General features: G+C 40.5%; 1 protein-coding gene across 1 annotated transcript in view; it reads right to left on the bottom strand.

The window, feature by feature from the left end:
* Window positions 1-1,562, bottom strand: part of KCNH8 (potassium voltage-gated channel subfamily H member 8) — a 353,747-nt gene extending 352,185 nt beyond the window's left edge. Inside the window, exon 1 of the mRNA XM_021678799.1 lies at window positions 1,487-1,562. Within this exon, the coding sequence (XP_021534474.1) occupies window positions 1,487-1,562 (76 nt within the window). The remainder of the gene's footprint in view (window positions 1-1,486) is intronic.
* Between the last annotated feature and the right edge of the window lie 18,865 nt (window positions 1,563-20,427).

The raw sequence follows: 20,427 nt of genomic DNA, 5'->3' as shown, positions 1-20,427 counted from the left end.
TCTAAGGTAATAGTAGTACCCACATTCACACATGGCTAAAGAAAGCAGTGGTGATTTTATGTGCTGTTCGGGTGGTGGAGGTAATGACAATGGCAGGGACTATAAGTTTTATTACAAGATTTTCTCTTATCATCCAAAGAAGACACATTACAGGGCACTTCACCAATACTGTCTGATACATGTAGAATACAAAAGGGGAGAGAATGGCTAAAGCAAAAGTTAAAAACACTGTAAGAATATCCACACCTTTTACCCTGAGTAGGGCGGACATCAAAAATAAAAATTGAACAAAATCAAGTAAATTCTTCATTTCCCTCCCATGTAAACTTTTCCAACTATTCCTAAAGCACAAAGCCCAGGACTTTCTTCTCACTGTAATAGGAATGTGTATATAGACTACTGGAGTGGAAATAGAATTAGATGTGTTCTCTCATGTCAGCTCCATGAAATATACCATCATAGTAAAAAATAATTATACTTGAACCACAGAAAAGCCTTTAGAATGAGTTCCTGAGTTTTGTGTAAGAGGCAGAAAAAGGAAAGATAGCACACAGAAGCAACATAAGCTAGGAAGAAGGTGGGGATGTTCATAGTGAAACCAACTGAGAGCATTTGTTAGTGGTGAAAGTACAGGCTCCTAAGTCTGTTGGAAAGACCAACGGGCTCTAAAGCAAGCCTGAGAAGCCTGGGACGGAACGGGGACCTGACCGTGGTCCTGAAAGAGAACAACTTGCAGGTGATTACGAAAAATCTCCCAGCATCCACACAACACCATATCCTTGTTTTCAACTATAGCTGAAACAAGCTAAAAGTCCAATAATACTCGCCCTCAAAAAAATATGTCCAAACTTTCTCATATGATCAGATCAGCCTTTATATTGCCCAGTTCCTCCCAGGTACGCTCTTCTAGCTTAAAAGCAGGAATCAAGATTCTGACAAACTCGGAACGCTTAGAATTATACAGGAAGCTCACACTTGGCAATCCTGATTCTAGTTTGCATTTCTTAAACTCTGATAGGGAATCATGCCTATCCGAAAGACCTCAAGGAATGATGCTCCATGGAAGCATAATATTCCAAACTCACCCTATAATCTAGACAGCCTTGAAACTCTAGAAAGATAAGGTGGCAATTCACTAACATGGACATTCCTACTTTCATCTCATAAAATTAATCTAAAAAAACACAATTTCATAAAGAGGTACCAGAATACAGGTCCCACATTGAACACGGGCGTCAGTCTTCCTTCAGGCTCTTTTCTAGCTCTCACAAACCCAGGAAGTCAAGGGGGCCAACTACACCAATCCAAAGTGTTAATACTACACCGAACCTTGGGTGGAAGGAAATTTCTCCGCACAAAAGACACCTTTGCAAAAACGGAAAGAATTTCACTCCGCTGGTGGAAAAAAGGTGGGAGAGAAAGTAATTTATACGTGAAAAATCATTCTCGGAAAATACCATACAACTCGTCGAAGTGCAAGACTTACGTGTTCCGTCAAAACGGGTGGCGATGGTGTCGAGGAAGGTGTTCTGGGGCGCCAGTAATCCTTTCATAACCGGCATTTTTCCAGCGTGGTGTGAAATTCTCCATCAAAGTTTGTCCGGAAGGATGGCTCAAGAGGAAAGCGCCAAGAAGGGAGAAGGGGAGCGTGCTGACGGCAGCAGACGGGGACCTGGCGTGGTGCTGGGGCCGATCAGGGGGAGGAGGATGGAAGGAGCGAGGGAGCGAGGGAGCGCGTTCCAGCCGCCGCTGCTCTGGCTGGAGCCTCCCGGCGAGCGCTCGGCGAGCCCGCCCCGCACCTCCGGGCTCAGCCCGGCGCAGGCTCGCTCTCCCGCCCCCTCCACCTCCGCCAGCTGCCGAAACCCCCCCACCGTCCCTCCGCGGGCGGCAGAGCCCGCCGAGCGCCGCCTCGCCCCCCACCCCGCCCGCCCGGGAGGAGCCCGCCGTGGCCCGGGGCGCCGCGCCCTGACCTCAGGCGCTGGGGTAGTGGAGGACGGCGTTCGCTGCAGGGCGAGGCCGGGTGGCGCTGAGGCTCCCGGTTTCCAAGGGGCGCAGGGAAACGCGCGCGAGCGCGACTCCCACCCCCAGGAGCCAGTGAACAAAGACCCCTTTGTTCCCGCTCCGTCCCTCTCCCGGGGAGACCGGAGTCCCGTGGGTGTGGTACTGGAACAGGGGAGGAGACAGGTTGGGGCAGGTACCCGGCCTCAGCCAGGAGCTTGGGAGGGGGCAGTCCCGCCAGTGGTGTCCGAGAGAGCTGAGGCAGCTGGGCGCCCCAGGGGAAGGTGGCCCCCTTCCGGCACACCTGACACTGCGAGTGCCCGAGACTGGAGCAGGGCAGCTTCGAGTTAGTTGCGCGGCCCCCTCCCTAGTCACTCGGGTCTTTCAGCTTGAAAACTAGTCCAAAGCTCCCGGGTTTTTCCACCTCTTCTTCCTGGGCTCAAAAAGGGGTGTTTCGGCCCCTCACTCCAAACTGCCATTGGTCTTCCCAAGCCATTCTAATGTAATAGAAAATAATAAGAGGGGTTTTGGGGGGGGGGGTTGTTTTGTTTTTAATGGACAATGGATGGCTTCTCATTCTCTGGCGAAACGTAAATAAAACATTCCTAGAAAAGTTTTCTGTTTTTATTGATTTGCAAAATACAATGTGAGTAAAACCAGTAAGGTTGCCTTGTAAAAAAAAAAAACAGCTTCAACACCAATTAGCCTAGCCCGCCTCCTCTCCACCACCCAACAACCCCACACCCCCGCCCAACAGCGAGGCTTCCTCCGAGACTGGAACCTCCGGGTGGTAACCCTGGCCGAGTCCCTGGAACGGCAGGTGTCATGGAAAACGAAAGTGGTCTCTCCCTGCCCTTCTCCCCTTTGCTCACGCGGGGACTCCCCGTCTGCCAACATTCTGCCAAGGAAAGCCTGCCGCGAGCCTGGGGCGCAGCCCTGGAGACGTGGAGGAGGACACCCGCGCTGGGATTCTACAGAAAAGCCTGGAAGGGAAGGAGATGTGGAAGGAAAAGTTGAGAGCCTAGGGCTAGAAAAACAAACGTCAGCCCAGGTGCTGGCGCACCCGGAAGGAAAGGAGGGGGTAAGCGAACAGGTGTGTGAGCCTGGGAGAGGGGCAGCTCCTGTCCCCGCCGCCTGGGAGCTCGGGCGTGGCGGGAGCCGAGAGCGCTTGCCTCCCACTGCTGTTGGTAGAGGGGCGGGGCGGGGGGGGGGGCTCCTTGTTTGAATTCCCCCGGCGAAGGGGGGACCCTAAGGGTTTCGTCACGGCTGCCCAGGGCTCCGGGAGGGCGGGGGTGTAGAGCGGGAGGGAAGCATCCCCCTCTCCCCGCCCCCAGTCCCTCTTTCTCCGTGATGCACTTCCTGCGGCCGAGGATTCCCTTTGTGTTGAAAATTAAGAAGATCCGGCCGCTGCGTGCAGCTGTCTGGGCGCGGGGCGCTGGGCTCTGGGCAGGGGAGGGGATTCCTGAGTGGGCGGCGCGGGGGCAGCAGACCCAGAGGTCAGGGCTTTGGCTGGGGGGTCTCCCGCCCCGCTGGACTCCTCGCCAGCCCACTCGGTCGCTCCCGCCCTCCCCCCAGTCCTTCCGTCCCGAGCCGGCTGTGCTGTGCGGAAACCGAGCTCACGTGGGCGGTGTCCCCCACGCGGCGCGCCAAGACAACGGCGGGTGGCTCTGTTGGCGCTCTCTCAGGCAAAGTGGGGAGAGAAAGAAGAGGGAGCCCCTGTTTCTGTTTGGGCGGTGCGCTGCGTCCTAGAAAACCCACTCTGCTGCTGTGACTGTAAAAGCCTGAAAAACGCCTCGCATCTAGTGGCTTGAAGTTCAGCATGAAATACATTAGGCGTAAAGCAGGATTCGGGTTCCTAAAATTTGCACTGTAGGGCTGTGTGTATCTGTGTGTAAAAACTGTTGCCTCGTGGGCTTGATGTACATTGCCAGATGTATGAGATCACTTGGCAAGAAACAAGCAACGAAAGGGGCTTAAGAATGGCATGGCCACCCCAAAGAAAGCCTAGGTTTTATGGCAAAAGAAGTCCAGCATTTATCACTCACGGTCTTAGTCCCTTCTCCAGTACCTACAATGTGTGAGGAACTGCTAGACATGACAAGATTCCTGCCCTAAAATATCCAAGCCTGAGATCCTATTGAATCCTATTGGTCTGTAGATGGCTTTCACCACCTCTTACATGCTTATCTCCCCCAAAAAGGAGTCTTTTTTGTTTTTTAAGATTTTATTTATTCATTCGAGAGAGAGAGAGAGGATTTATTCATTTGAGAGAAAGAGCATGAGCACAGAGGGCAGGGAGGGATAGAGGGAGAAGGTGAAGCCAACTCCCCACTAAGCAGGGAGCCTAATATGGGGCTCCTCTCAATCCCAGGAGCCTGGGATCATGACCTGAGCGGAAGGCAGAAGCTTAACCAACTGAGCCAACCAGGTGCCCCAAGAAAGAGTCTTTCTTAAGGGTCTTTTTGGGATCCAGGCCTTCTCTGAGTCTTGGGATCTAGGCCTTCTCTGAGTGAGTATCCCAGGAGACAGGCATTAGGAGATACCAGTTTCTTAAGGCCTGGTCCAGAAACTGCCAGAACTAAAGCAGGCACAGAATCCAGATTCGATGGGAGGGAACAGAAGTCCATGTGTTAAAATCTCCACATCAGTTGTGAGTATTTCAAGTTTCAAAGGAGGTTGCCTTACAATGGTATTCCAAAATTTGATTTAAAAATCTAATTTCGCCTATTTTAAATATTTCCATAAGAGTTTAGGATTTCGGGGTATAAGATCTGGGCTCAAGTCAATAATTCTTTACAGGCAAAATGTTAAGACAGAAGTATAAAAATATACATTGAAATTACTTGAGAACTAAAGCCATGTATAAATGGCAATTGTTACTGTTTTCTTTCATGTTTATTCTCTCCTGTTGGTAGAGGTCGTGGAGAGGACGTGACCACTGGTTGACCCCGGAGCTGGTCTCTCATCAGAGCCTCCTCACCTTTTCCCCAATCCTTGTTAAGTACTTTCTGCCTACCTTTCCCACAGCCTAGAGCCGTTTTCAAGGATACAGGCTTGAGAAAGCAAGCTTCTAAGCCACAGCTAAGGCCTCCATGTAAACTTTTAAGATACTGGTGGTTATATGCCGACATCTACTCATTGTGTAGCTACTCAAGACAAGCCTAGTATGTAAGTTCCTTTGCTTGTTAAACCTACCACCTACTAATCTGGAGTGGCCTGCTTTTTTCTTTGGTCTCTCCTTGCCTTCTGGAGACCCATTTAAGATTTTATTTGAGGTTTCATACCAACGTCTCAACATTTCATGCTGTCTTTCAGTCTGGATAAGATTGAAAAGGGGCTTCAGAAACCACCCACCCACCCCCATATTTGTTTGATGGTTTTAGGTTTTCTTCCTATCCATTTTATAATTATAGCATTCATTTAATACCTTGGCACAAACAAATGCTTCATCTTCATTGATGTTCATGTATTTGACTGTAGGCTTTGAAAACACTGTTAAACTTTTTCTGGCAACAAGACTTTTAGTCCTCAGGAGAAGTAGCTATTTTAATGTATAGGCTGGTAAAAAAAAAAAAAAAAAAAAAAAAAGAGTGTCTACTCAGAAGTGTTGTGTTTTAGTTTTGTCTCTAGCACTTACCCCTTTTTGACTTTGTCACTACTTTGGGCAAGTCATTTAGTCTTTGTGACTTAACACATCCTCATCCATAAAACTGGGATAATATGGGGCGCCTGGGTGGCTCAGTCGGTTAAACGTCTGCCTTTGGCTCAGGCCATGATCCCAGGGTCCTGGGATCTAGTCCCACATCGGGCTCCCTGCTCCGCGGGAATCTTGCTTTTCCCTCTGCCACTCACCCCCATTTGTGTTCCCTCTCTCACTGTGTCTCTCTCTGTCAAAAAGTAAATAAAATCTTTAAAAAAAAAACTGGGATAATACTTTCCCTACCTTCTTCACTGAGTAGAACATATTTGTGAAAAATCTTTGAAACCTGTAATGTGTGGCATATGATATAAGGGATTATTACAATCATCTATTTCTCTTTTTTTGTTGTTGTTTTCTAACACCTAATTCAAAGTTCTTTATACACAATAATATCGTTGACTTTACACACATAAATATCATTGACTGTTACAATATATGGTCTCATTAGCTCAGAACATATTCATGTATTAACAACCTGTCACAACCTATGGCTTCTGAGTTTTTCCTTCTAAATATAAGTGACTCTAGAAGCTCAGAAAGAAAATCAAATTCATTCATTTCTTTTACTGATGCTCCTGAGTTGTCCTGCTGTGATGTCCAACTAAACTGGATTCTGGTTACTGACTCCTATTCCCAAAATACACTGAATGTGTATATATTCTGGCAAAAACCTCCAAAGTTATGATTACAGTCAGGATAATCTAGATTATGCTTCAATAAAAATATAAAATCTCAGTGGCTTATTACAGCAATGCTATTTCTTGCTCACTCTACGTTTCCTACATGATTTGGCAAGTACCTCTGCTCATTACTGGGGTCCAGACTGATGGAAGCTCTGCTCAAAATGTGTTTTCCTTGATAAGAAAAAAATAATCTGACAGAACATGCACTGTGTTTTAAAACCTCTGCCCACAACTTAATGGTTAAAATGAGTCACATGACTATCTGAATTTGAAAAGGGTGGTAAAATACAATTTGTTTTGTGCCCAGTCTTAATTTATAAAGGTGACAAAAGAGAGGTCAATGCCATTGAAAGACAGGTTCAATGTTACTTACAATTCCCCTAGAAATGAGAGACATGACTCACTATGCAGAGCCACAGGGGAAACACCAGATGTTAGTCAGGAAACAGAAGCAGGAGTGAGGGGAGCTCTTAAATCTGGGGTTTCTGTGGGAGAGGCAGAGCAGGGCAGAGTTTAAGATTGGCTAGTTTGAATAGTTGTGGCAGCCTTTAGGCTACAGGGGTGGTCTGTAGCTGCCTGGCACCTGGCCCCGTGGTGATTTAGGACAGGGGAAATATTAGCTTGGTGTGAGAGATTTAGATAAGCTCATGGACCAATTATGCACATGGTCTTCCGCACCTATAAGAGGGAGAACTTTGGAAGCACTATGAGAACCCTCATCTACAAAAGAGAAATAATACTAATACTAATCCTACCCTACCTTGGACTTTGTGATAATTAAATGAGTTAATAATAATAAAACACATAGAATGGTACCTAAATTATAGTAAGAGCTCTATAAACATAGGATATTAGTATTATTTTAGGCTGCCCTATACAGACTCTCACCTTAGGAACTTAGGTCACTACAAAGGTCCTTGGGCAGTAATTGGATAGCTGATTCCTAGAGGTACAGGGATTCATCTAATAGCATCCTCAACTCTTGGTAAATTTTCACAGTAGTCAAGTCACGCAGCCAGACCACTTTGCCATTCAGTGAATGTGAGCCTCTTCGGGAGGGTGGACAGTGAAAACTCGAGCTAATATTTGCTTTATTTATTTATTAAGTCTAACTATCTTTCCTTTACCTTGCAGATATTTTGTCACAGGAAACTTAACATTATGTCCTTTAGTGCCTATCCAAAGTTTTCAACATTGTGCTCAGGCCTCTTGCAAAACACTGCTGCCCGAATTTCATCAGACCTTAATGGTGAACACCCTCAATTTCATGCTCTCTCATCTGCCAGTGATTTTATTTTATTTATTTATTTTTTTAAGCTTTTATTTATTTATCTGACAGAGAGAGCACACAAGTAAGGGGAGCGGCAGGTAGAGGCAGAGGGAGAAGCAGACTTCCTGCTGAGCAGGGAAGCCCCGAGGGGGCTTGATCCCAGGACCCTGGAATCATGAAATGAGGGAAGGCAGGCACTTAACCAGCTGAGCCACCCAGGTGCCCCCTGCCTGTGATTTTATAACTTCATTCATCCTACCATTTTTCCTTTTCTCCCAGAAGATGAAGTGTTCTCTGTAGAAGTATCACATAACCCCCATAAGTTTTCATACCTGACTTCCAGAACTGTGTTCAATTTGTCAAGCCTTTCTTTTGTATATATTTATTTCTCTACTGGTTTATTCTCTTAACCTATAAATATTCCAGATTCCCTGATCCTAATAAATATCCTTCCTTGATCTATATAATCTTTCACATTTCCTTCACATACGGATTTCCTGAAAATTAGCCTATAATTACTATGACTACTTTCTTACCTCCTCATTTCCTCATCAACCCTTTATAATCTGGATTTTTCTTCAGCCATTCTACCAAGATGTCTCTTATTGAAATCACTGATGACCTAGCTGTCTAAACTAATGGACATTTTCAGCCCATATATGCCTGATATTTTTTCCCCCGTATTTGACTCTGCCAATTAATTCTTTCTTAAAACTCTCTACTCCATAAATTTCTAAGACAGCAAACTTTCTTGTCTTGGGTAAAAAGACCCTTACCTGTTGAATGTTTAATTTTCATTAAAAAATCTTTTCCTTCAACTTGTCTTCATATTCCAGTGTTCTTCAAGATTCCGTAAACTAGATTACTAAACATTTTCATCTCAATTACTGTCATATCTCAAATATCTCCTCTATGAGAATACCTTTCAAATATTTATATGAAGCCAAGACCTCTCCTCTAAGCTTCTGACAATATCCAACTATAGGCTTTATATTACACTTTGAATATTTCTCCCACACAAATTTTGTATCCATCATTATAAGGCCCCAGGGAGACATCCTCCTCCTTTTTTTTTTTTTAAGATTTTATTTATTTATTTGAGAGCAAGAGAGTGAGAGTGGGGGTGGGGGAGAGGAGCAGAGGGAGAGGGATAAGCAGACTCTGTGCTGAGTGCAGAGCCTGACACGGGGCTCGATCCCAAGACTCCAAGGTCATGATCTGAACCAAAATCAAAAGTCAGACACTCAACAAACTGAGCCACCCAGGCATCCCCCTTCTTATATCTTAGTCCCAATATCCGTCAAATATTTAGGCCCTTATTTTATCTCCTAACTGTATCCTAAAGACTCTCTTCTTTTTCCATCTAATCAATGTCGTAGTTGGGTCTTTTCCATGTCTTGTGTGAACTCTTGCAATGCCTCCTAAGTGGTTTTCTTACCTCAAGTGTTATCTACCTCAAAGTCATTCTTGACATTCCAGCTAGCATGATCTCATTAAAAGGTAAATCTATCATGTCACTCCTCATGCTACCTAGAGGGTAAAGTCAAAGGTCTATGTTCTGAGTTCAGCTTATCTCTTCATGATGCATTTCTCATCATACTCAAATTTTTTGTTTGAGGAAAACAAAATTCCTAGAAGTTCCCAAAACATGCAGTGCTCTTCAAGAGACTGTGACTTTGATCATACTATCCTCACTTCCTGGAAAGCGCTTTTTAAACCTCCTTAGCATGACTAACACACACATACCCACGTTCCACTCCCACCTAATTTGGATGTCCCTTAAAATGGAGTCATTTTGCTTTCACAACAGCTGTTGCATATCAGTTGTATATAATCTGACCTAGTTTTACTTCTGTGCTTTTAAGTAAGTTACTTACCTCTTCTGAATCTCATGGGAATTATAATAACATACATTTCACAGAACAATTATGAGGGATAAATGAGAAGAGACAAAGAAATTGACTAGGGCAGTGACCACCATTTACTCATCATTGTATTCCCAGTGACTAACATGGTCTCTGGCACATTGCAGACATGGAAATAGTTGTTGAAAGAATAAATGTTAGTTATCACAATTATTATCTCAATCATTTCACCCATATATTACTTTCTCTTATTAGTTTATCTGTTTCTTGCACCACCACTTTTAAAGGTTTATTATCTTAAGAAAGCTATCTTATTCAATCTCTTATTTAAAGTATCTGGCATAAGATGTATTTAAAAATGTCTGATGAATGAAGTTATCCTATAGCAGGTCTTCCTCTACAGCAAGTGTCAACACAGACTTCACCGCTCCTTCATTACAATTCCCTTTGCTATCTAATCTCTTTTGGATTGATCATCTACAGGCAGAAAATGAAGGGAGAAGTTCATATATGATCTAAACTCCTCTGATCAAATTATTGAACAGGTACTTTCTAATGTATATAAGAATAACGTACCTTCTTTAAATCACGAAAATTTCAAGCTATAGAATCTTTCTTCTATAACCTTTCACAATGAGTCCAAGGTAAGCTCCCATGACTCTGTCTTGTGCTGGATCCTCTGTCTCTCCATGACATCCATATTTTTAAAAAGAGGGCTCCAGTTGTTGGATGTTTGTTAAGCTGAATGGACTACACATATTAACAGGTAGGTGAATATTTGTGAAAAGTGAGGTGATGTAATTTCTGCTTAATAAAACAAACTTATTCATAAAGTACTCTCTTCCTACTTCTTAAACTATTTCAAGGCAGTTCACTATTAAGACGTACACAGAAAGTTAGTTTAAATGAAGTACATAATATAAGTGGTGGGATTATAAGAACTTTTATCACTTCTTTATAGTTTGACATATTTTCCAGATGTTCCCTAATGAATATGTATTACTCTATAATGAAATCTAAAATACACTCGGAAAAATCAGAAATTAATATTTTTTTTGAAGATTTTTTATTTTTATTTATTTGACAGGGAGAGACACAGCGAGAGAGGGAACACAAGCAGGAGGAGTGGGAGAGGGAGAAGCAGGCTTCCTGCCGAGCAGGAAACCCAACGTGGGGCTCAATCCCAGGACCCTGAGATCATGACCTGAGCCAAAGGTAGACGCTTAACCGACTGAGCCACCCACAGGCCCCAAGAATCAGAAATTATATAGAAGAGGGGCACCTAGATGGTTCAGTCAGTTAAGCGTCTGACTCTTGATCTCGGCTCAGGTCTTGATCTCGGGGTCGTGAGTTCAAGCCCTGAAAAGAAAAAAGAAATTATGTCAAGGATAGAGCAATTTATCGTACAAGAAATGTGATTTACTCATCTGAGCATTAAATTAAGCTCTGAGTTAAGTAGAGGCCAAAACAGGGCTTGGTGAATACATAAGCATCTCAGTCATTTGGGTGAGATCAAAATCTTTCCTGGTGCTAAATTCCAAGAAGAAACTGTCACTTAGTTTTATTGAAATAGCAAAATATTGGGCATCAAAAACTCAAGTTCCACTACAGGCTCATTCTCAACTAATTTTGAGGCTTTGAAAGAATCATTTAGTATCTCTGGGATTCATACAGAGAAAGAAAGAAGAGTAGTTTTGGATCTCCAAGGTCTCTTCCAGCTTTAATATAATGTGATCCATGTTTAGGGAAAATATTTCAAAATAAGATTGGAGGTCATGTCTTTAGACTGGAAAATTGAACCCCTGCAACAATCCGTGCTGCCCCTGAGAACTTAGAAGAAAAACTGTATCTGTTTGCTCACATACAGATAAAGACAATGCAGAGTCTTGCCTAATGCATTAAAGATGAAAAGAGTGACTCTTACACCCCCCTTCCCTTTCCTAGATTCTATCCTGGTTTCTGTTTTTAGACTTTCACACAAGAAAAAAATATATATATAAAGTCAGTCTTTTTCAAGTCTCCTGCTGCTCTTTTGTATGTATTTTAACCCAATGTTTTAGCAAAAGATGAGAATAGATGCTCAGTGCTGATGTAAATGACAATGCCGTCATCACTCAACTAATGGAAAACAGAAATAAAAGGGTAGAGAGGGGAAGGGAAGCATCGAACAGTTCTAAGTGTTGATGAAGTAGAGTTTATAAGTTCTATGGCTATAGAGTTATAAGTTCTTGCTAGTCAGACATCATGCTGTTTATTTCTTGTTTAATCTCATAGTGCTGGCTCAGTGATCTCTTTCTTTTCTGAATTGTAGTAGCACTATCCAAATTTTGTATTTGGTAATATCTCATGAAATATCAAGACATGTCTTCTTTTGATATCTTCTTTCTAGAAAATTTAGTTTCATTACCTTTCATTGTCTGCATGTCTTGGGTCTTCTGCTAGATCAGAGACATCTTAGGTACCAGGGTTGTATTTTGGATCCTCTGTGTCTTTCATGGTGCCTAGCTTGAACTTTGCTCTTTGTAGGTTTTCAATATAGACTTACGTGTCCTCCAAACATAGTGGGTTATTTACACAATGTGGATTGGTTTAAAGGACTTAACTATGATCTCCATGTTGTCAACTTCTTCATTCTACTACTTCATTCAAAATCCTTGAACTGCAGATTCACTTCAACTGCATTTTTTTTATTACTTTTAATTACTTTTATTACTTGTACTTTTCCCTCCTTCTTTCTATCGTCTTCTCCCAGATTCAGCTCAAAATTCACTTTCTCTGAAAGACTTTCCCACTTTGGCCGTCACTTTAACTTTCAAGATTCAGTTTTTCCTTTGCTACTTCCCAGTTTTGAAATGTTTATGTAATTCCATTCTATAAACTTTGCTCCTAAATAGTCTGTAAGGAACAGTGTTGAGTCACTTTTTTTGTATTGTGGAATATGCAATAACTGGCACATTATAGTAGCTCAATAAATGCTAGTTTCTTCCCCTTGTAGCTGCCTTAAAATTGCAGGCAGTCAAAACATGTTTTAAAATTACACTGCTGAAGCCATTTCTGGTGGTGAGCTTGGCACTCGGGGATCATTGCCACTCTACTGCGTTCGTTAATTCAAAGTGGAGTGCAGTAAAGTGACAAGAAATTCAGTACAATTTTGAATCATCAGCTGGCAAAATTAGAGACCACAGAAGCCATGCATTGACTCTAGCAGAGGGAGAGTTGTGCACTAAAAAAGGCTATGACATTTCCAAGGTGAAACAGTCAATTCAAGAGGGAACACTTAAGTCTAAAATGTCTCAGCAGCATACCCCTGTGACTTTTCTTTATATCTCTGCTTTTCCTGGATTAATATTTTTTCAAACTATGAAGGATTATGAAGATATGTGCTTTTTGATGCTCACTCCCCAAATGTGGCCACAGAAGATTAACTTCCTCCTTTTCTTTTGAGTTGCAACTCTTCTGATAAAATATTCATGGCAGTTCATCTTTTGTAAATCACCTTTAAAACTTCTTGACCTGAAGTATTTGTGCCCCTGATGGATCATGGTATGTGGTAAAGTTACTTCTAAAGCCACAAGATAAACAAGGCCCATCTTCCAGAAACGTTATTTTCATATTAAAGTGCAGCTATATATTTCCTTTTTAATAAAGGGATTTTTTTTTTAATTTCAATGTTGTGGCTACTACTTCAGGCTATTCTTCCTGGAATATGCATTCAGGTTGCCTTGAGGTTAGCAGATCTCAAGATGAAAAGTTGACATAGAGAATGTAAGACTACTTAGTGAGTTGCAAAACATCTGCAATGTCAGTTTATGGAACTGTCTCTTATGCAACTTGTGCTTCAGCCTTGACTATCTGTCAATCTCATTCTTTGGGTTCCCTACCAGTTAGCAAAGTACTGAACACAATACATATTATCCCCCAATAAATGTAGAATATATACTGAGGATGACAAATAGTTATTGAGACCATTTGTAGAGGTAAAAGAAATATCAGATCGCCCCAAGAGATATGAAGACCCAACTATGCCATAGCAGGGATCACAGGAATTGAGAAGGTACAGCACTGTGCGGATATTTTAAATTCTAAGAAATATTAGAAAGAGACAATTCCAGACTACCTTGAGGAATAATTTCATTTTAAATTGCTGACATGAGAGGTGCCTGGGTGGTTCAGTCATTAAGTGTCTTCCTTCAGCTCAGGTCATGATCCCAGGGTCCTGGGATCGAGCCCCTCGTCGGGCTCCCTGCTCTGTGGGAAGCCTGCTTCTCCCTCTCCCACTCCCCCTGCTTGTGTTTCCTCTCTCGCTGTGTCTCTCTCTGTCAAATAAATAAATAAAATCTTTAAAAAAAATTGCTGACATGAGAGAAAATAGATGGAAATTTCAATAAAGCCTGTTCTGCACATGGGTTGTAATAAGAACAACCATTCATAGTTCAGTAACTTTTACCAGCAAATTAATTGATCATTTTATTACACAGTTACATGATGCTCTATGCTGCCTTATTTTATTTTTTCTGAAACACACATAAAAATGCCTCTTTATAACATTAAAGAAAAAATAATATTTAAATTTTAATTAAAAGGAAAAAATACAGTTTCTGAAATAATGAAATCATTAGAAATTTAAATCTTTACATTTGTGGTTTTTATTTTCTTTCACCAAAAAAAAAAAAAATGTCAACACTTTCAACGTTGTAAGGTAAAGATTATGGAGAAATTGTTTCCCAAGAATGAAAATTATCAATGCCTTAAAGAGTACAATTTGTAGTTAACTTTTCATTTCTTTCTTTTTAAGTAATAATTTCACATGACAGTCACGGTCTTTTTTGGGAGATGGGAGATTAGATCTGGAGAAGCAAAGCATAAAAATTGTTGGACATGCTAAGATACATTTGTGTGGGGTAAGCCCCCAATGGCTTATTCTTCTCATTAAAAATACATAAAGATCAATATCACCGCTGTGCTTAACGCACAAAATGATACAAAATAAAAACCATTCACAAAGTGATTCAGGTACCGTAGAGACTGTGATTGTCCCAATGAAGAAGGAGTGAGTGAATGAATGTATGGAGTCAAGTACTTCTGGATCAAGTGGCAGGTGCCTTGGCTGAATGTGCTATTTCTGCACAGTGGGGTGCACAAGTGTGGACTTCTTTGAATTTTGGAAATAAAGAGTATTTTTATCGATCAACAAGCCCACACTACAGCTCCTTTATATTAAGTTCAAATTTCAACAGTTAAACACTCCCCTGGATAGCATTTTGTAAGCTTACTCATTCTTCACTGCCAAAGGCAACAAAACGGGAACATCTAACAATTTTAATTGCTATTAAATGCTTATTTAAGCACATGTGGAAGAATTTCAGGGAAGTAGCTAAAATCACTTCTTATCCCACACTGAGTGTAGAGATTACTTAAAAATAAAGTCTTTTAGAAAAATCACCTCTTATTCTCTCTTTTATTTTAAGGATTAGCTCCTTTGAAAGTTCTACTTTCTTTTGAAAAATGTGTAGCATATTATTATAATCAGAGGATCAATAGTCCTTAATCATATTGATTGTATTCAGGAAAAAATTAGAAATTATAAACTGGATAGTCAAAAGTTAATAATTAAATTGAAAATGTATCTCTCCCATTTACAAAATTTCAAGTTTTATTTTATTGCTTCCTGAGATATAATTTAAACAAATCAAAAAAATTGGGGGTTTTCTGTGGATTATAAATTCGCAAAACTCAAAAGCATAACTTGACTTAGCAGTTGGACTCTTTCCACATTCTCATAAAAACTGGGCTAATGGGAGCGCCTGGGTGGCTCAGTCATTAAGCGTCTGCCTTCAGCTCAGGTCATGATCCCAGGGTCTTGGGATGGAGCCCTGCAACCGGCTACCTGCTCAGCGGGAAGCCTGCTTCTCCCTCTCCCACTCCCCCTGCTTGTGTAACCTCTCTCGCTGTGTCTCTCTCTGTCAAATAAATAAAATCTAAAAAAGAAAGAAAGAAAGAAAGAAACAAAGTTAAAAAAAACTGGGCTAACAACAATTTGAATACACATGTTTCAAAAAGTAAATGGAGGGGAAAAGGGCATTCTACACATGGTGGTATAATTGACAAAGTAGAGGACTTGGAATAAGGAGACTCAACTTCTACTATTGAAAACTTATGACACATAAATCATATTATAAATACTCGAATCTTTGTAACCTAATAATGAAACTTACTGAGTATAGACAATATCGCTCACGTTTCTGTGGAAATCTCCCTAAAAGACCGCAGCAGTTTGATAGGACTCAAGCAGTTCTCAGACTATGATACTTGGAGTTCTTTGTGGGATGGTTTTAGATTGTACCAAGATGACATTATGTTATTTCAATAATTATCTATTGTGAAAATACATAATAAAAAAGTTTTCCCATATCCATAGTGATTAAAATATTGTTTAATATTTATGCTCTTAAAATACTTAGGTTTTAAAAGAGATTATATAAAATATTAAATATATAATACTACAGGTGAAAATAAAGTAAACAGATTTTTTTTTAAGATTTTATTTATTTATTTGACAGAGAGAGACACAGTGAGAGAGGGAACACAAGCAGGGGGAGTGGGAGAGGGAGAAGCAGGCTTCCCGCCGAGTGGAGAGCCCTACGCGGGGCTCGATCCCAGGACCCCAGGATCATGACCTGAGCCGAAGGCAGACGCTTAACGACTGAGCCACCCAGGCGCCCCTAAAGTAAACAGGTTTTTTTTTTTATTCTTATGTTAATCCCCATACATTACATCATTAGTTTTAAATGTAGTGTTCCATGATTCGTTGTTTGTGCATAACACCCAGTGCTCCATGCAGAATGTGCCCTCCTCAATACCCATCACCAGGCTAACCCATCCTCCCACACCCCTCCCCTCTAGAACCCTCAGTTTGTTTTTCAGAGTCCATCGTCTCTCATGGTTCGTCTACCCCTCCGATTTCTCCCCCTTCATTCTTCCCCTCCTGCTACCTTCTTCTTCTTCTTCTTTTTTTTCTTAACATATATTGCATTATTTGTTTCAGAGGTACAGATCTGAGACTCAACCGTCCTGCACAATTCACAGCGCTCACCAGAGCACACACCCTCCCCAGTGTCTATCACCCAGTCACCCCATCCCTCCCACCCCACCCCCCACTCCAGCAACCCTCAGTTTGTTTCCTGCGATTAAGAATTCCTCATATCAGTGAGGTCATATGATACATGTCTTTCTCTGAGTAAACAGGTTTTTAAATGATGGGAGAAGCCTGGTTATGGGGAAACAAATGCTGCCTAGGCTATGCAAACATCAGTTTGAGAAACACGGAATGACATTTATTTGAGATTCCTTCCAGTTTTTAAATAATACAGGCCTTTAATAAAAGTGAACCACATTAGCTTCTTGCTAGGTGGTAAAAACAAACAAAAAACAACCCCAAAAAGGCCACCACACAGCAAGTATCCTGAATATACATTTCTTTATATCTTGGGAAATTCTTTCTCAGTAGTTATTCAGGGGGCTTTTAAATGGACCATCACCCAGATCACCTCCAAAGAGATTACTGAATCAATTCCATATGGTACTGATGCAAGGACAGACATATAAACCAAAGAAACAAAGTAAAGACTACAGAAATAAACCTCTTTATATAGGGTTAATTGAATTTCAATAAAAGTACCAAAGCATTTCCATCGGGAAAATAAAGTCTTTCTAACTAATAATGCTGAAACAACTGGATGCTCATTTAAGGGAAAAAAAAAATCAGCCTTGACTCTTAACTCACACTTTACACAAAGATTAATACAAAGCACACCATGGCCCTAGCCATAAAAGCTAAATCTACAACATCTCTAGAAGACAACAAAGAAGAAAATATCTGTTCACTTAGAGTAAAAAAAGACTTCTTAAGTTACAAAAAGCATCAAAAAATGATAAAATACCACTTCAGCCCCGGCAGAATGACTAAATTAAAGAAGAAAAAAAAAGATGGACAATATCACATGTCAGCAAAAAAGTGGGGCAAATGAAAATCTCATACATGGTAGTCAGAATGTGTAAGCACTGGGGCGCCTGGGTGGCTCAGATGGTTAAGCGTCTGCCTTCGGCTCAGGACCCAGGGTCCTGGGATCGAGCCCCGCATTGGGCTCCCTGCTCAGCGGGAAGCCTGCTTCTCCCTCTCCCACTCCCCCTGCTTGTGTTCCCTCTCTCACTGTGTATCTCTCTGTCAAATAAATAAATAAAATCTTTAAAAAAAAAAAAAAAGAATGTGTAAGCACTTTGGAAGTTGGTTTTGCAGTGAAGTTCAAGTTAAGCATATACTTACTATATGATACCTCAATTCCATCCCAGGGTATTTATCCAATAAAAGATATGCCCATGTAAATTCTTGTACAGGAATGCTCATGGCAGCTGTAATCAAAATAGTGCCAAATTGGAAGCAACCCAAAGTTCATCAGCAGGTGAAAAAAAAGTATATCCATACAATATAACACTACTCAGCAATAAAGAAGAATAACCTACTGCTACACGTGACAACATAGATAAATATAAAAAATATGGCACAGAGTAATGTGGCCAGAAACAAGAGTATATAGTGTATTACTAGTCCATTTATGAAAAATTCTAAAATAGGCAAAATTAATCTGTAGCAATAGAAAGCAGATCAATGGTTGTCTAAGGCCAGGGATAGAGGGGACTGACTACAAAAGAAAGGTAATAGAATGGAAATGTTCCTTATCTCCCCTAGGATGTTAGTTACACATGTGTATACATTCATTAAAGCTCACTGATGTGCACCCTTAACATAGGTGCATTTTGACATCAACTTTGATAAAGATTTTTAAAAACTGTAAAACCAGAATAATGTCTGCTTATGAGGGAGGATTGACAAAATGTGCACAAGGGAACTTTCTGGAATAATCAAATATTTCTATATCTCTGTTGGGGTGGTGGTCAATCTGCTGTACACATTTGTCAAAACTTATCAAGCTATAACCTTAAAATCTATTCATTTTATTTTATGCAAATTATTCTCCTATTAAATGAAAACAATTACTTCAAGAAATAACATGCAATAGTAAAGCAAAAAGAATATTTTTAGTTCTCCCAAATTGGCAAAGATATATAATTTATGTATGTATCATGTATGTATGTATGTATATCAGTGCTAATAAAAGTTGGGCAAGATAGAAATATTAGTATACTGATGGTAGGAATGCAAATAAGTACATTTCTAGAAACAAACTTGCCAATATTCATAGCTTCTGAATAGGTATACCCTTTGGTCAAATAATTGTACTCCTTGGAATCTATACTAATGAAACACTCAGAAGTCCAAAGATTTATGTTCAAATATACTCATTTCCTATAACTGTAATTTAGCCTCTAAAATTGGAAAGAAACCTGAATGTCCAAGAAGCAGGATATAATTATATAAATTATAGCACATCCATGTGGTTGATTGAATAGCTATTAAATGATGTTTACAGATGAATTTGAATAGTATGGGAAAATACTATATTAAATATTTAGCAAATGAAAAGATATCACATAATATTAAAATATTATGGTTGTAATGTAAACTATGAATGTGAAAATTTAAGGAAAAAATGTAAATGCTAACAGTGATTGTTACTGGGAAGCAGGATTTTGATTGTTATTGTCTTTGCAGTTTTCAGCTTTATTTTCACAAGTTACAAGTATTTTGTGAGAAAATTAGGATTAAAACTGTAACATAATTTTAAGCATTATTCTTGTTACTATTTGCAAATACAAACATCTATGATACCAATGTCACTAAAATTTTATAAGTTGAAGGTGTGTAAACAGTTGTAAATTATGCTTAATGTTTTAGACATATAAATAAAACATGAATATATCTCTCTGAATATAAGGTATTATTTTTCAGTTTGGAATATATCTTTTAACTTCTTCTCCTTCCTTCTGAAAAATAACTTCTATTGTTTTTTTCTTTCTTTTGGCAGGGGCAGAAATAATCTGTATAAAATGGATTTTTGTTTTTCAATATAGTATTTAATACTTAGAATACATAGTGACAGAGACATTTAATACTCACCAAATACCCATATGCTTCCTCACGATTTCCAGTTCCCTTTCACTTCATGATTTCCAGTTCCCTTTCACTTGACATGACCATGTGATGAATCTTGGCTATGTTACTCTGCAGATTTTTCTTCCCTCTCTACAGTAAATTGGAATCCTCATCATAAGATTGAAAGTGGAAGGAATTCTTAACAGACACCTGCTAACCAAAGGAGTTACCAATGAGCAACAGAATATACACTTGTGAAAAATGCATCTTTGTTATGTTAAGCCTCTGGGGCTTCAGGATTTGTTTATTACTTCAGTTTCAACTGTTATACTTACCAATGCAAATATTGGTACTAGAAGTGAGGGCTGCTATAGAAACAAAAAAAGAAAAACCAAACACCAAAATGTCTGGCATTAGCTTAATAGCTTGGGTAGTAGGAAGTGGGGGGAAAAAGTATACCGGGGTACCTGGGTGACTCAGTCAGTTAAGAGTCGGACTCTTGATTTCAGCTCAGGTTATGATCTCAGGATTGTGAGATCAAACCCCGCATTGGGCTCTGCACTGGGTGTGGATCCTGCTTAGCATTCTCTCCCTCTCCCTCTCCCTCTGCCCCTCCACACCACCCTCCTTCTCTTTCTGTCTCAAAAATAAGAAAAAAGTATACAGAGTCTGGAAAGGTGGTTCCATATTATCTTATGGCAGAACACTTGGTAAAATTTGGTAGTACGAGGTGGTGTTGTTTTTACATTTGGCAAGTTATTTTAAGGAAAAAATGAGATTTTGAAAAATTGTCTTGGATGTAAGTGGGGAAAAAAAGGAATAATGAAAATCCAGAAATTCAGTGCCTTGTAGGATTGGCA

This window comes from Neomonachus schauinslandi, chromosome 1 (assembly GCF_002201575.2).
Source record: "Neomonachus schauinslandi chromosome 1, ASM220157v2, whole genome shotgun sequence".
NCBI lineage: Eukaryota > Metazoa > Chordata > Mammalia > Carnivora > Phocidae > Neomonachus > Neomonachus schauinslandi.
The sequence above is the reverse complement of the archived record's forward strand: the minus strand, read 5'-3'. Positions and strand labels throughout refer to the sequence as shown.